This window comes from Ornithorhynchus anatinus, chromosome 13, assembly GCF_004115215.2.
Source record: "Ornithorhynchus anatinus isolate Pmale09 chromosome 13, mOrnAna1.pri.v4, whole genome shotgun sequence".
Lineage (NCBI taxonomy): Eukaryota > Metazoa > Chordata > Mammalia > Monotremata > Ornithorhynchidae > Ornithorhynchus > Ornithorhynchus anatinus.
The window spans coordinates 32,466,732-32,479,390 of NC_041740.1; the positions used below are offsets into that span (position 1 = coordinate 32,466,732).

Genomic DNA, 12,659 nt, shown 5'->3' on the forward strand with positions numbered 1-12,659 from the left:
AGCCTTGTGGAATCAAAGTAGCCCTGTGAAATCACTGGCAACGGTGGGCTCAAATTATCCTTTCTAAACTGCTTTGGTTACTCATTAATTCAGATTAAATTTCAAGAGACCCGAGGCCTTGACTCTAAAATACCTTCAAACTGATAGGGACACAAGGGTAGTCTGTTTTTTTGTTTTGTTTCGTGGCGGCAGTTTTACCTCGTCTTTCCTCTTCGAGGTTTTAAGCTCAAGAGAAAGGGAGCAGGAGACCCTCAAAATTGTAATGTGCAAGATAGTCTACAGTATAATATAATATTTTGAGGCATCATGCTATTTGTGGGGAGTTACTTGGGCAGTGGATAAACACGGTGTGGAATAAACACATCTAATCACCACTCTGGAGACATTTGAACCACAGATTCTTTTCACGAAGACAGAGAAAGTGCCAAGCAGGATCTGGCCAAAAGGTCTTCCATTGTCTCTCCCAAGCACTTGGGCTGAGGACTAGAAAGCACAGCGGCCCCTTTTCCTCAGTGACCTGAAAACTGGAGAAAGAATGGCCAATGGAGAGGAGTAGGGATGGGTGGGAGGACAGGGTGGGGGCGGGGTGGGGCGGAGAGGAGAGGAGAGGGAGGCTCTGAGCCAGAGGAGCTCTGCCCATTGCATTGAGGTCAGCCCGGGAATCAGAGGACTGGGGTCTCTGCCAGGCGGGGCTCGTTCAGGCCCAGGGCCGTCCAGCACAATAGCCTTTTGTGGGACCTGAATGATGGATGTTCCGGGGAGCCAGCCGAGCCGTTCCTTATCAGTGGGGGCGAGGGGGCACTCGAGCGTTTGCACCAAGATGCCTGTGTTTGCTGTTTGGCTCTCTGAACCACAAAGCCAGGGCTGGTTGGGAGCTGAAGCATTCTAGGCAGAGCTCAATCTTTCTCACCCTCTTCCTCCCCTGGCTCTGAAAATTCATCTCATGTTTGATTCTTCCACTCTGACACGACATCACCGTGGGCGGGATAAGCTTCCAAGCTTGTCAGGTCCTCCTGCTCCGTAGCTTCTGAACACTCAATTCTCCTCTCGGGAGAATTCTGGAAGGGTTCCAAAGGGCAGGAATGTACCCATATGGGGAATGGTCCTGCAGAAACCTTTGTCAGACCCGGGGGTTACCGCCGAAGTTCTAAAAGTCTCCCAAATCCACATACATCTTGGGCATCTCTCTGCTTGCAGATTTCCCCACCTACCTGGCACCAAGACTGAAATGCAACCGTCAGTCCTCTGGATTGTGTTTTAAAATTCTGTTCAAACTCATTTCTTTTAAGGCTGGTATATTTTAGGGCTAGCCTGATTTCTGCCCAGTCCTCTCCCATGTGACCAGGCTGATTTGGAAGGCTAATGCTCCTGCCCGCAGTATTTCTGAGGTGTGTAGAGGTGTCCGTATAGGTGTAATATGGAGTATATATGATTTCCTAGCAGATTGGACACCCAGTAGGTGATTGGTTGATATATGTGTGTGACTGGGGGAGTGATTTACAGATCTGTACACAGACTTACGTGGCCCCCTATTGCTATTTCACATGGACAGGAGCTCACTGGAAAACTGCCAAGAGAATATCCCTTGGATCCTGGGGAGGAAGCTCCCATTGTTCGACGAAGAATAGGGACCGCTTTCAAATTGGACGAACAGAAAATACTGCCCAAAGGAGAGGTGAGTCCCCTCTCCCCTGTGCCCCCGCCCAGGCCTCCAGTCTCTCTGGAGAAATTGTCATCATTAGGTATCTTCGGTCCCAAGAATTGGGTGGTAAAAGCTGCAGGGTTGTTGTCTTCTGTGTTGCTCTTGACTGATCAGTCAGTGGTATTTATCGACCACTTACGTATGCAGGGCACTGTACTGCTGAAAGCAGCGTGGCCTCAGTGGAAAGAGCACGGGCTTTGGAGTCAGGGCTCATGAGTTTGAATCCAGCTCTGCACTTGTCGGCTGTGCGACTGTGGGCAAGTCACTTAACTTCTGTGTGCCTCAGTTCCCTCATCTGTAAAATGGGGATGAAGACTGTGAGCCCACGTGGGACAACCTGATTCCCCTATGTCTACCCCAGCGCTTAGAACAGTGCTCGGCACATAGTAAGCGCTTAACAAATACCAACTGTACTGAGCGCTTGGAGAGTCCAGCACAACAGAGTTGTAAGCATGCTCCTTACCCACAAGGAATGTCTTTACCCACGTGCAGTGCATTTTTGGAAGTGAGAGGCTCTTGGGGTGCTGCTTTGGCTTTAGGTTGCGTTTGCTGATTAATCTTGTAGAACCCATCCGTGGGGACCTGAACCCTGGGATGAGATTCAGATCTGCCCATTTCATGGTTTCCCTGAGAGCCTGTTGAGGTCATAACGTATCAGAGCATGGGCCTGGAAGTCAGAAGGTCCTATGTTCTAATCCCGGCTCTGCCACTTGTCTGCTGTCTGACCTTGGGCAAATCACTTTTCTCTGACCCTCAGTTCCCTCATCTGTAAAATGGTGATTGAGACTGTGAACCCCACATGGGGCAGGGACTGTGTCCAGCTGATTAGCTTGTATCCACCCCAGTGCTTAGTACAGTGCCTGGACATAGTAAGCACTTAGCAAATACCATAATTATTATTATTATTATTGATGTGCTTAGAGCTGGGCTCCCAGCTCAGCCTTCTAGAAGACGTAAATGAGATACAAGGAAAATTAGCCCCGGCTCACCAATGGGGAAGGGACAGGAGACAAGTGGTAGTTTAGTAGCCAGGAGCTGAGCTTCACTGGGCTGCCTGACGTCTGCACAATAAATGCTTGGACTACCCTGGTGTAGTTAGATCAGACCATAGATCAATCAGTGGCATTTATTAAGCACCTATGGTATACACTGCTCTGAGCACTTGAAAAGTATAATAGAATTAGTAGACATGAAGCACTGCCCTCAAGGAGCTGAAAGTCTAATAGGAGAGGCACAGAGAAGTTGAGTGATTTGCCCAAGGTCACACAGACATGTGGCAGAGCCAGAATTAGAACCCAGGTCCTCCTGACTCCCAGGCCTATGCTCTATCCACTAAACCACCCTGCTTCCTTGGGACCAACCCTTGGTGACTCCCTTTTCCCTAAGACTCCCCACACCTCCCAACAACCTTTTGGAAATCTGCAGTTGGGCGGGGGCCAAAAAAGCTGGACTTTCCCTATGAGATTTTAGTCCTTTGTTATTCCTCAAGCACCGGGACTGAGGCAGGCAGCTGACAGTTGAAAAACATGTAATGTGGGGGAGGAGGAAAACGGGAAATTAGAGATGATTAAAAATATATGCTTGTTCCATAAAAACCTGCTGAGGAGCCCCATGCCATTTGAACATGGTTAGTACTGAGGGAGCTTGCTTTTGAAAGCTAAAGCCAAAGCCTTCTTTAAATAAAGTGGGCTAAAACCAGAAGTCATTCCAGCGGAACTGTAATTACAGGTTTACGGCGATGCTGACTCATCGCGGAAAGCCGAGGAGCTTTGAAACACCAAGGCCTCAGATGAATCCTGTACTTTCCTAGACCTCATCTTGAGGGAAGATTAATTCATTCAGCTGGTAGGGCCGGGTGGTGGCGGAGCGTGAGAGAAAAGAAACCATTGTCTTAGCATTTGTTAAGCGCGATTGGTGCAGTGCACTTTACTAAGCACTTGAGAAAGTTGCCAAGCAGAGAATGATGTGGGCTTTACCACCAGGTTCTTCCACTCTAATAGTGGGGAGCTGACACATAAATGGTGACGGAAAAGGTGGGGAGCTGCCCGAGGAGATTGTAATAATTGTGGTATTTGTCAAGCGCTTACTATGTGGCAAACACCATACTTAGCGCTGGGGTAGATACAAAAGACTCTAAACCCATCAGTGGGCAGGGATTGTCTCTATCTGTTGCCGAATTGTATAATCCAAGCACTTAGTACAGTGCTCTGCACATAGTAAGCGCTCAGTAAATACTATTGAATGAATGAATAATCAGGTCCCATATGGGGCCCACAGTCTAAGTTGGAAGGAGACAGGCATTGAATCCCCATTTTGCAGATGAGGGAACTGAGGCGACCGAAAGTTAAGTGACTTGTCCAGGTTCACACAGCAGGTACATGGTGAACTAAGATTAGAACCCTGGTCCTCTGACTCTTAGGCCTGTGCTCCTTCCACCAGGCTGTGCTGCTTCCCTGAGATATAAAACCAGGACAGGTGTGATGTGTGCAAGGGAGGGAAAAAGATGGGGCGGGAAGGAACCCGAGAGACTCTGTGTAAGAGATAGAGAGGCGGGTTGGGGGGAGTCAGAGGAGATTCCCTGAGTGGACATCCCAATGAGAAGAATGCTTAGATGGAGAATTTGAAGGCTCCGCATCTATGTGAGAGGCATCAGCGCTCTGGGGAGAGACACAGCCTACAGAGATGGACAGGGATACTTCACATGACTTTGGAAGCTCCATCAGGGGAGGGATCGGGACCACCAACTCCAGTGTATTGTGCTCTGCACTATTACTAATACATGAGGTGCTTCGTAAACAGCCCTGGTGGATAATGGGAAGGACCGAGGGACCCTGCGGGTGAATCGTCACTGGGCCGTGTACGGAGCCGTGGGAGGCTGAGAATGTCTGTAATGGAGTGGGTCCGCGAGGTGGAAGACAAACAGAAACAGCGTTCTGGGTTGACAGACCGACAGAACGAACTTGAGACACAAGTCATTTGAGATTTGAGGACAGCGTGGCTTCTCTGCCCCAGAGATAGGCTGGAAGTGACTCCCTGGGGGGCCCTATACATCAGCAGGGAAGCTGGACAGCAGGGAAGCTGGACCCCAGCCATCCTGGCAAGAGCCTGCCAGGAGGCAATGGAGCCACCCCCAGCTCTTTGGCAGAGAAGCATTTCACTCTTAACTAGGGCTGCTGCTCCCTCCTTGCTTAACGTGGGAGGCCAAGGGCCGCCAGCCAGTGGCCCCAAGTCCCAGCAGGCTCCCGGGATGAGATCCGGCTGCCTCGCTGCCCTGCACCACTCTCGCCCCCCCACCCCCATCCCTGCGATGGCTGAGCAAGAATCAGCTTGCTCCACCTGGCCTCCGGGGAGACACTGGGGTGGGGAGCCCAGATAGGGAGGGGAGCTCAGCTGCGGCTTGGGACAAGCAGTCAGGTCTTTGCTTCTCCATGTTGGTTTCCAAGCCCCAACTCACCTTCCCGATCTCCCCTCCCCCCAGGAGGCCGAGCTGGAGCGCCTGGAGCGGGAGTTTGCTATTCAGTCGCAGATCACCGAGGCCGCCCGCCGGCTGGCCAGTGACCCCAACGTCAGCAAGAAGCTGAAGAAGCAGAGGAAGACCTCTCATCTGAATGCCGTGAAGAAGCTGCAGGAGATCGAAAACGCCATCAACGAGAATCGCGTCAAGTCCGGGAAAAAACCGACGCAGAGGGCCTCCTTGATCATAGACGGTCAGTGGCCCCCTAGCCCGCCCGCACCCTGCATGATGAGTTTTGGATTTTGTATGTGCGTGTGTGTGCACGCGAGACTCATTAAATGCTTACTGTGTGCCAAGCACTGTACTATGCCCTAGGATAGATACAAGATATTCAAGTCAGACACAGACCCTTCCCCATATGGGGCTCATAGTCTGAGTAGGAGGGAGAACAGTTATCGAATCTCCTCTTTTCAGATGAGGAAACTGAGGCACAGAGAAGTTATTTGCCCAAAGTCACACAGCAGCAGGCGAGTGGTGGAGAGGATTAGAATCTAAATCCTCTCTGCAGCCCATGTTCTCTCCACTAGGTCAAGCTACTTCTCAGAGATGGGCCCAACAAAGAGGCACCCATCCATGTTCATTCCACTGTCCCGTGAAAGTGATTTTTTTTGTCAGGAGCCCACACGAGTCAGTGCAGTCTAGGGGCCCCTCTGTGGGCCCTGAGTCATGTGGGAGTGGGGAGGATGGGGGCCCGCTGATGGGGAAACACTGGGTTTTACGGATTAAGCATCGACTGAGAGAGATGCGTTTTGGCTACAAAACCACTGGATGCCAACACGCTGGTTAACCTTGTTGTTGCTTCTGTTTTTGCTCATCAGATGGAAACATCGCCAGTGAAGACAGCTCCCTCTCGGATGCCCTTGTCCTTGAGGATGGTAGGTTATCTATAGCCAACTTGAAGTTCTTGAGTGGATGGGGTCTCTCTATGACAGTTGAAGTGCCAGGGACGGGACTGGATTTCCTCTTGGGGTTGCTTCAATTTAGTCATAAAAAAAATGTATAAACTTCCTTAAGGAAGCTCACTCACTGAAAAGGGCTTTTCAAAAACAAGTCATTCCCTTGGGAGAAGTTTGGCCAAATTAGAAGATATTGAGTCAGGGGAGGAAGAAGCTGGGGGTGTATGCAGTGAAATGTCCTCAGAAATCCACCCCCCACTAAGCCAAAATGGAGGAAGTGCCTCCTGCCCAACTGGGCAGAGGATTCTGGGAGATAGTTGCCTTTTGTACTAGTAAGGGATATTTCTTGGTAAGTTTCTTTAACTGTTTCAGGATGAGGGGAGAATCAAAGCCTTGTGCTGAGTCCTCCCATCCCCCAGTTAGGGTGACAGCGCCGAGGTTGAGAACCAACACTGAAGGAAGGACTGCGCTTATTCCAGGGGCCCTGGTCTGGGCTGAGGATGAGGGAAGATGACGACTAGATGCTAAGCTGGGTAGGCCCCTCCAAATGCCTGGTTTTGGTGGCCGCCATTGTGTCCAGACAAACCAGCAGTTTAATCTGCTTTTTCCTGAAATTCCTAGAAAGCTGACTTGGGCTTTCTCCCACCCTTCCAAAGGGTGAATAAAACCTTATCAAGGGCACCCTGAGAATGTTTCCATGGGAGTTTAACCAAAACCTGGGAGGTAGAGGGCCTTAATTTCAGAGAAATGAGCTTAAGTGGCAGTTAATTTTTTCCCCCTTTGGGAAAACCTCAAGCTGGCAGGGCTAAATCGCTGCTGAAATAGACAAACATAAAAGACTACCTAGATTGTAATAATAATGATAATTATAATAGTAATAACTGCTATTGATGTGGGTAGTGTCTGGCAGGTATTGGCCCTGCTATTAAAAATCCAGATAATGACATTTTTACTGCATGTTTCGAGTGGAAGGAGGTACTGGGAGGGTGAGAGCAAGACAGCATTGGAGCATTGGTTGCGGTCGGAAGTCCAAACTAATGTCCCCGACTGAGGTCCTGTGACCATCCTCACTCTGAACGGGGTACTCAGTGCTTCTCCAGCATGTACCGACTTGAGATTCCCTCAACCAGTTGTATTTATTGAGTACTTTCTGTGTGCCAAGCTGTGTGCCAAGCACTTGGGAGAGTACAATATAACAATATAGTAGAATTGGTAGGAAATGTTCTCTGCCCACAAAGAGCTTATGGTCTAGAGGGGGAGATGGATATTAATATAAATAAATTACAGATATGTACATAAGTGCTGTGTGGCTGAGAGGGGTGAATAAAAGGAGCAATTCCAAGTGCAAGGGTGATGCAGAAGAGAGTGGGGGAAGAGAAAATGAAGAGTTAGGGAAGACATCTTGGAGGTGCTATGGCTTCATAAGGCTCTGAAGGTGGGGAGAGTAATTGTCAGACATGAAGAGGGGGGCGTTCCAGGTCAGAAGCAGGATGTGAGCAAGAGGTCAGCAGTGTGATAGATGAGACTGAGGTACAGTGAGTAGGTTGGCATTAGAGGAGTGAAGTGTGCAGGCTGGGTTGTAGTAGAACACCAAGGTGAGGTAGGAGGGGGTAAGGCGATTGAGTACTTTAAAGCCGACGGTAAGGAGTTTCTATCTGATGCAGAAGTGGATAGGCAATCCCTGGAAGTTCTTGAGGAGTAGGGAAAGATGGATGAACGTTTTTGTATAAAAGTGATCTGAACAGCAGAGTGAAATATGGATTGGAGTGAGGAGAGACAGGAAGCAGGGAGGTCAGCACAGAGGCCGATGCAGTGATCAAGGTGGGATAGGATAAGTGCTTGGATTAAGGTGGTAGCAGCTTGAATGGAGAGGAAAAGGCAGATTTTAGCAGTTGTAAATGTTGGACCAACAGTCCCCTCCCTGCTCCCCACATAATCCCTCTGCCAAATGCATGAAGCTCGGTATGCCTGGCTGGGGTTGGGGCAGGGCTAAAGGGATCGGGTGAAATGAGTGGAGGTGAGGGGTGACGGCTTGTGCGGAGACACGACCCTCTCTTGTCCCCTTACTTCAGTTGGTTGGGGTAGGTATGAAGGCCTTCGTGTTCAAGGGTGATTACTCATTTTTTTTAAATGGTATTTCTTAAATGCTTGCTTTGTGTTAGGCACTGTACTAAGCGCCGGAGTAGATACAAGCTAAGTAGTATGGACACAATCCAGGTCGTCAGTGGGCTCACAGTGTTAATCTCCATTTTGCACCTGAGGTACCAGACACAGAGAAGTTAAGTGACTGGTTCAAAGTACACAGCAGACAAATGGCAGAGCCAGGATTAGAAGCTAGGTCCATCTGACCTCCAGGTCCCTGCTCTTTCCACTAGGCCACAGTGCTTCTGTATTCATCATCTCTCTCTTTCTCTCTCCCTTTCTCCGCAGAGGACTCTCAGGTTATTACCAGCACAATTTCCCCTTTACAGTCCCCTCACAAGGGGCTCCCTCCTCGGCCGCCCTCCCACAACAGGCCCCCGCCTCCACAGTCCCTGGAGGGCCTCCGGCAGATGCACTACCACCGGAACGACTATGACAAGTCGCCCATCAAGCCCAAAATGTGGAGCGAGTCCTCCTTGGACGAACCTTACGAGAAGGTCAAGAAGCGTTCCTCGCACAGTCATTCCAGGTGAGGGACCACGGGCCGGCCGGGGAGAACACCCTGCCCCTAATCAAACCGTCCCAGCTCGGACCGCAACCGCAGGCCCAAATCAAGCGAGCAATCCGTGGCTTTTATTGAGCACTCAGCAGAGTGCTAAGCGAGCACTGGGGAGGGTACAGTACAATCCAATTAGTAGGCCTGATCCCGGCCCTCAAGGAGCAGACAATCTGGGCCGCTGGGCCGTATAGGCTGACGCTGCCCGCTGCTGTTTGCCGTAGCCCTCCCAGTTGCAAACTCACTAAAGCTAGCCCACCTGCCATTGACTAGATGGGCTGTGGGACCCTCACAAAAATGTCCAACCCCAGTGAGCCCCTGACTTTCCCCTTCCCAACTTCCTCCCCTTTCCCTCCTGCCGCCGTGCCACCTCCCCCCGGCGGTGTTGGTTGTACCAGTGTTTTGGTATTCTCAGCCTGACTCCTCCCCGACAAAAGAGCACCAGCCTGATGGGCCACCCAGCGGAAGGTCTCAACCTCCGGGTGCCACCATAGCTGAGTGGGTGAGATGTAGCTATCAGAAGGCAAGAGTCGGGCCCACATCCCCGGTGTTGGTGCTGGCAGGAGGCTTAACGGGGCTGGATCCCGTGGGAGTGGATTAGGAAATCTTGGGCAGCAGTTTCCCTCGATGACACAACCACAGTCCACCCACCCGAATCCCAAAGTAGTTTGGGTAGATAAACTCCCTTCCAATGGATGGAAGGGCCTTGGCAGTTGGAAACTCCTGCTGTGTTGCTTGGCCCCGTTTCCATAAAAGCTCTCTGGAAGGGCAAGTGACAAGATGGCCTTTTGCAAAGTCTTGGCCTGGCTGGTTTCTTAGACCCCGGGGTCTACCGCCCACCCTCCCTCCTCCCCATGACAGCCAGCCCCCTTGACAAGCCAACGGTCCTGTTGGAAGGCATGGGGTTGGGACAGTCTGGAGAGAATGGGAGAAAGGGGGTGGGAGTGGGCAAGGGCTCTGGCTTCCCAGGATTGTTCAGGCTGAGAGGATGGCAGGAGAGGGCAGGATAACTTTGCAAGGATCTCTGATCTCTGAAGCTGATTTTTCACCAGAGCAACCGAAGGTCAAGCTACCTAGGGGCCAGGACAGAGCATCTACAGGATGGACTTGGTTAGGGGCGTTTGGTTCTGGACAAACCTACCTAGGACCAAGGCTTCATGGCCCCCCAGTACCCTACATTGCCAGGGAAATGGGGGGGCGGGGGGCCGGACTGGAACTCAAGCAGCCACTAGTGGGAGAGAGGAATTAGAGGTAAACCGCCAATGCCCACCTTCCAGTAACTTGCAGCCAATTGGGAGGATGTGGACCACTGACAGGAGGCACTTCCTTTGGTTGTAGTAGCCACCGCCGGCTCCCGAGCGGAGGGAGCTGTGCCGAAGCCGGGGGGAGCAACTCCCTGCAGAGCAGTCCCATCCGCAGCCTCCCTCACTGGACCTCCCAGTCCAGCATGCCCTCCACGCCGGATCTGCGGGTACGCAGCCCCCACTACGTCCATTCCACCAGGTACGTGGACACCAGACTCGGACCTCTCTGATCCCAGGCTGCCCCTGGATTAGTAGAGCGTATAAAAAAAAAAAAGCTTGCTTTTACACTTTGCAGGGAAAAGCAGGCTTTTCCCTACCCTCTGGGGACTATTTCTCTTGCTGTGCTAATCGGAAATAGGCAGACACTCTTTATAAAAAGGTTGCAGGTAAAACTGTTCTCTTCCTACAGCTGTGTGGAATTACCAGTCTGGGAGGGTTTGTTCAGAACTCTTTTGGGGCAGGAGCAAAAACAGCAATGGGATTTCGGGGGGCACAGACAGATGGGAAATCCCGTCAGATACTGTGGTGGAGAGACTCCTGAGGGTGGAGACATGCCACCTGGTTTCAGAAACAGGAACAGGGAGAGCTCCGACCCCTCGTTTGTGAGTTGCCCAGGTTTGGTTCTGGCCCATGCCGATCCAGAGCAGAAAGGATGTTTCCCGTGGAGGCTCGGCCCCCAGCAGCTCGGATCAGGTGGCCCCAGCAGGGCTCTTGAGCGGTGCCAGTTCGTCCCTTCCCCTTGAGGCATAACCGGCCTGGGAAGCGGGAAAGACCTCGGGCCCACGTCCCAATCCATTTCCCGGACCTCCCTCCTCACTAGGGGTGGCTGGGGTGCTTCCCTTTTGTCCAGGTGCATCATCGGGGAGCCTGAGTTCCTCCTCCCACCCTGTTCTCCTCCGCTCCAGGGGCCCCTTGGTTTCTGGTGGCCTGTGAGCCCAGGCTCCCGCCCCAGGACCCAAGCGACAGACCACCTTTCTCCCTACTGCAGGTCTGTGGACATCAGCCCCACGCGACTGCACAGCTTAGCCATGCACTTTAGACACAGGAGCTCCAGCTTGGAATCGCAGCAGGGCAAACTCCTGGGGTCCGAGAACGACACGGGGAGCCCCGACTTTTACACCCCGAGGACTCGTAGCAGCAACGGCTCCGACCCCATGGACGACTGCTCTTCCTGCACCAGTCACTCCAGCTCGGAGCACTACTACCCGGCCCAGATGAACCCCAACTACTCCACGCTGGCCGAGGACTCCCCGTCCAAGGCCCGGGAGCGGCAGCGGCACAAGTCAGCCGGGAACCTGGTCTCCTCCAACTCGGGGAGCATGCCTAACCTGGCGGCCCGCAACGGGCCGGGTCACCCCGGGGTCTACCTGCACAGCCAGAGCCAGCCCTGCTCCCAGTACCGCATCAAGGAGTACCCGCTGTACATCGAGGGCAGCGCCACTCCCGTGGTGGTGCGCAGCCTGGAGAGCGACCAAGAGGGCCACTACAGCGTCAAGGCCCAGTTCAAGACCTCCAACTCGTACACGGCCGGGGGCATGTTCAAGGACAGCTGGCACGGGGACGAGGGCGACTCGGCCCGCCTGACGCCGTCCCGCTCCCAGATCATACGGACTCCGTCTCTCGGCCGGGAGGGCCGGGCTGACCGGGGCGCGGGCCGGGCCGGCGTTTCGGACGAGCTGCGGCTGTGGTACCAGCGGTCCAGCGCCTCCCAGCGGGAGCACGGCCGCCTGTCGCACACCAGCTCGGCCTCGTCGGACAGCGGTTCCCAGTGCAGCGCGGCCGCCGCCCAGAGCGCCTTCGTGGCGCACAGCAGGGTGACCAGGAGGCCTCAGATGTGCAAAGCCACGTCAGGTGAGCTGTGGCCGCTGCCAGCGGGCCCAGGGGGAGGGAGTGAGTGGTGAGGGTATGAGCAAGCCTGAGCCCCTCAAGAATCAGCCTGGGCTGAAAGGGGCCCAGAGCCTCATTCCCAGGCAGCTTTCCTCCTCCACTACCCAGATCCCCACTGCCAGCCCTGCATGGGGCACATTTGGAGGGTAAGCTGTGGAGAAGGTTGGCTAGCCAACTCTTCTATTACCACAGTCCTGCTCAACGCCAGACTGGCTCCCCTCAGAGGGGCTCTGCCCTGTACGGGAGTAGGAAGGGGCAGAGGCTCTGGGCAGGTGGGTTCCGTGTCCCCCAATTATGGGACAGGGTGGGTTTTATGCATCCCCTCCCCCAGGACTTTCCGAGACAATTGGCCAAAGCCAAGGGGGAACTCGGCCCGATTCCTAACCCCAGGCCCAAGCTCAGATCTGGGCTGAGGATACAGTGGCTGAGAGCAAGGTTTGATTTGAAGCCATCAGCTGAAGCCATTTGAAATGTCCCAAGCTTCAAGGGCCGTGGGAGCTAAATCCCAACTGGGCTTGTGGGGGAGGGCAGCAGCACTGGGGACTGGTGAAAGAATAGTCTCAAGAGCTTTTAGCAGGCAAAACTGTTTATCCTTTAATGAAAAAGACAGGCAAAACATTGATTCATTCACATCCTGTGCCTAAGTGGCTAGATTTGT

At 52.9% G+C, this 12,659-nt stretch overlaps 1 protein-coding gene across 2 annotated transcripts in view; it reads left to right on the forward strand.

Moving 5' to 3' along the window:
* FRMD4A (FERM domain containing 4A) overlaps positions 1-12,659 on the forward strand; it is a 250,340-nt gene that overhangs the window by 235,301 nt on the left and 2,380 nt on the right. For both annotated transcript variants that reach the window (XM_039913901.1, XM_029077375.2), the window contains exons 17-22: positions 1,553-1,675; positions 5,181-5,409; positions 6,035-6,091; positions 8,543-8,783; positions 10,149-10,313; positions 11,103-11,965. In XM_039913901.1, coding sequence (XP_039769835.1) covers positions 1,553-1,675; positions 5,181-5,409; positions 6,035-6,091; positions 8,543-8,783; positions 10,149-10,313; positions 11,103-11,965 — 1,678 coding nt within the window. The remainder of the gene's footprint in view (positions 1-1,552; positions 1,676-5,180; positions 5,410-6,034; positions 6,092-8,542; positions 8,784-10,148; positions 10,314-11,102; positions 11,966-12,659) is intronic.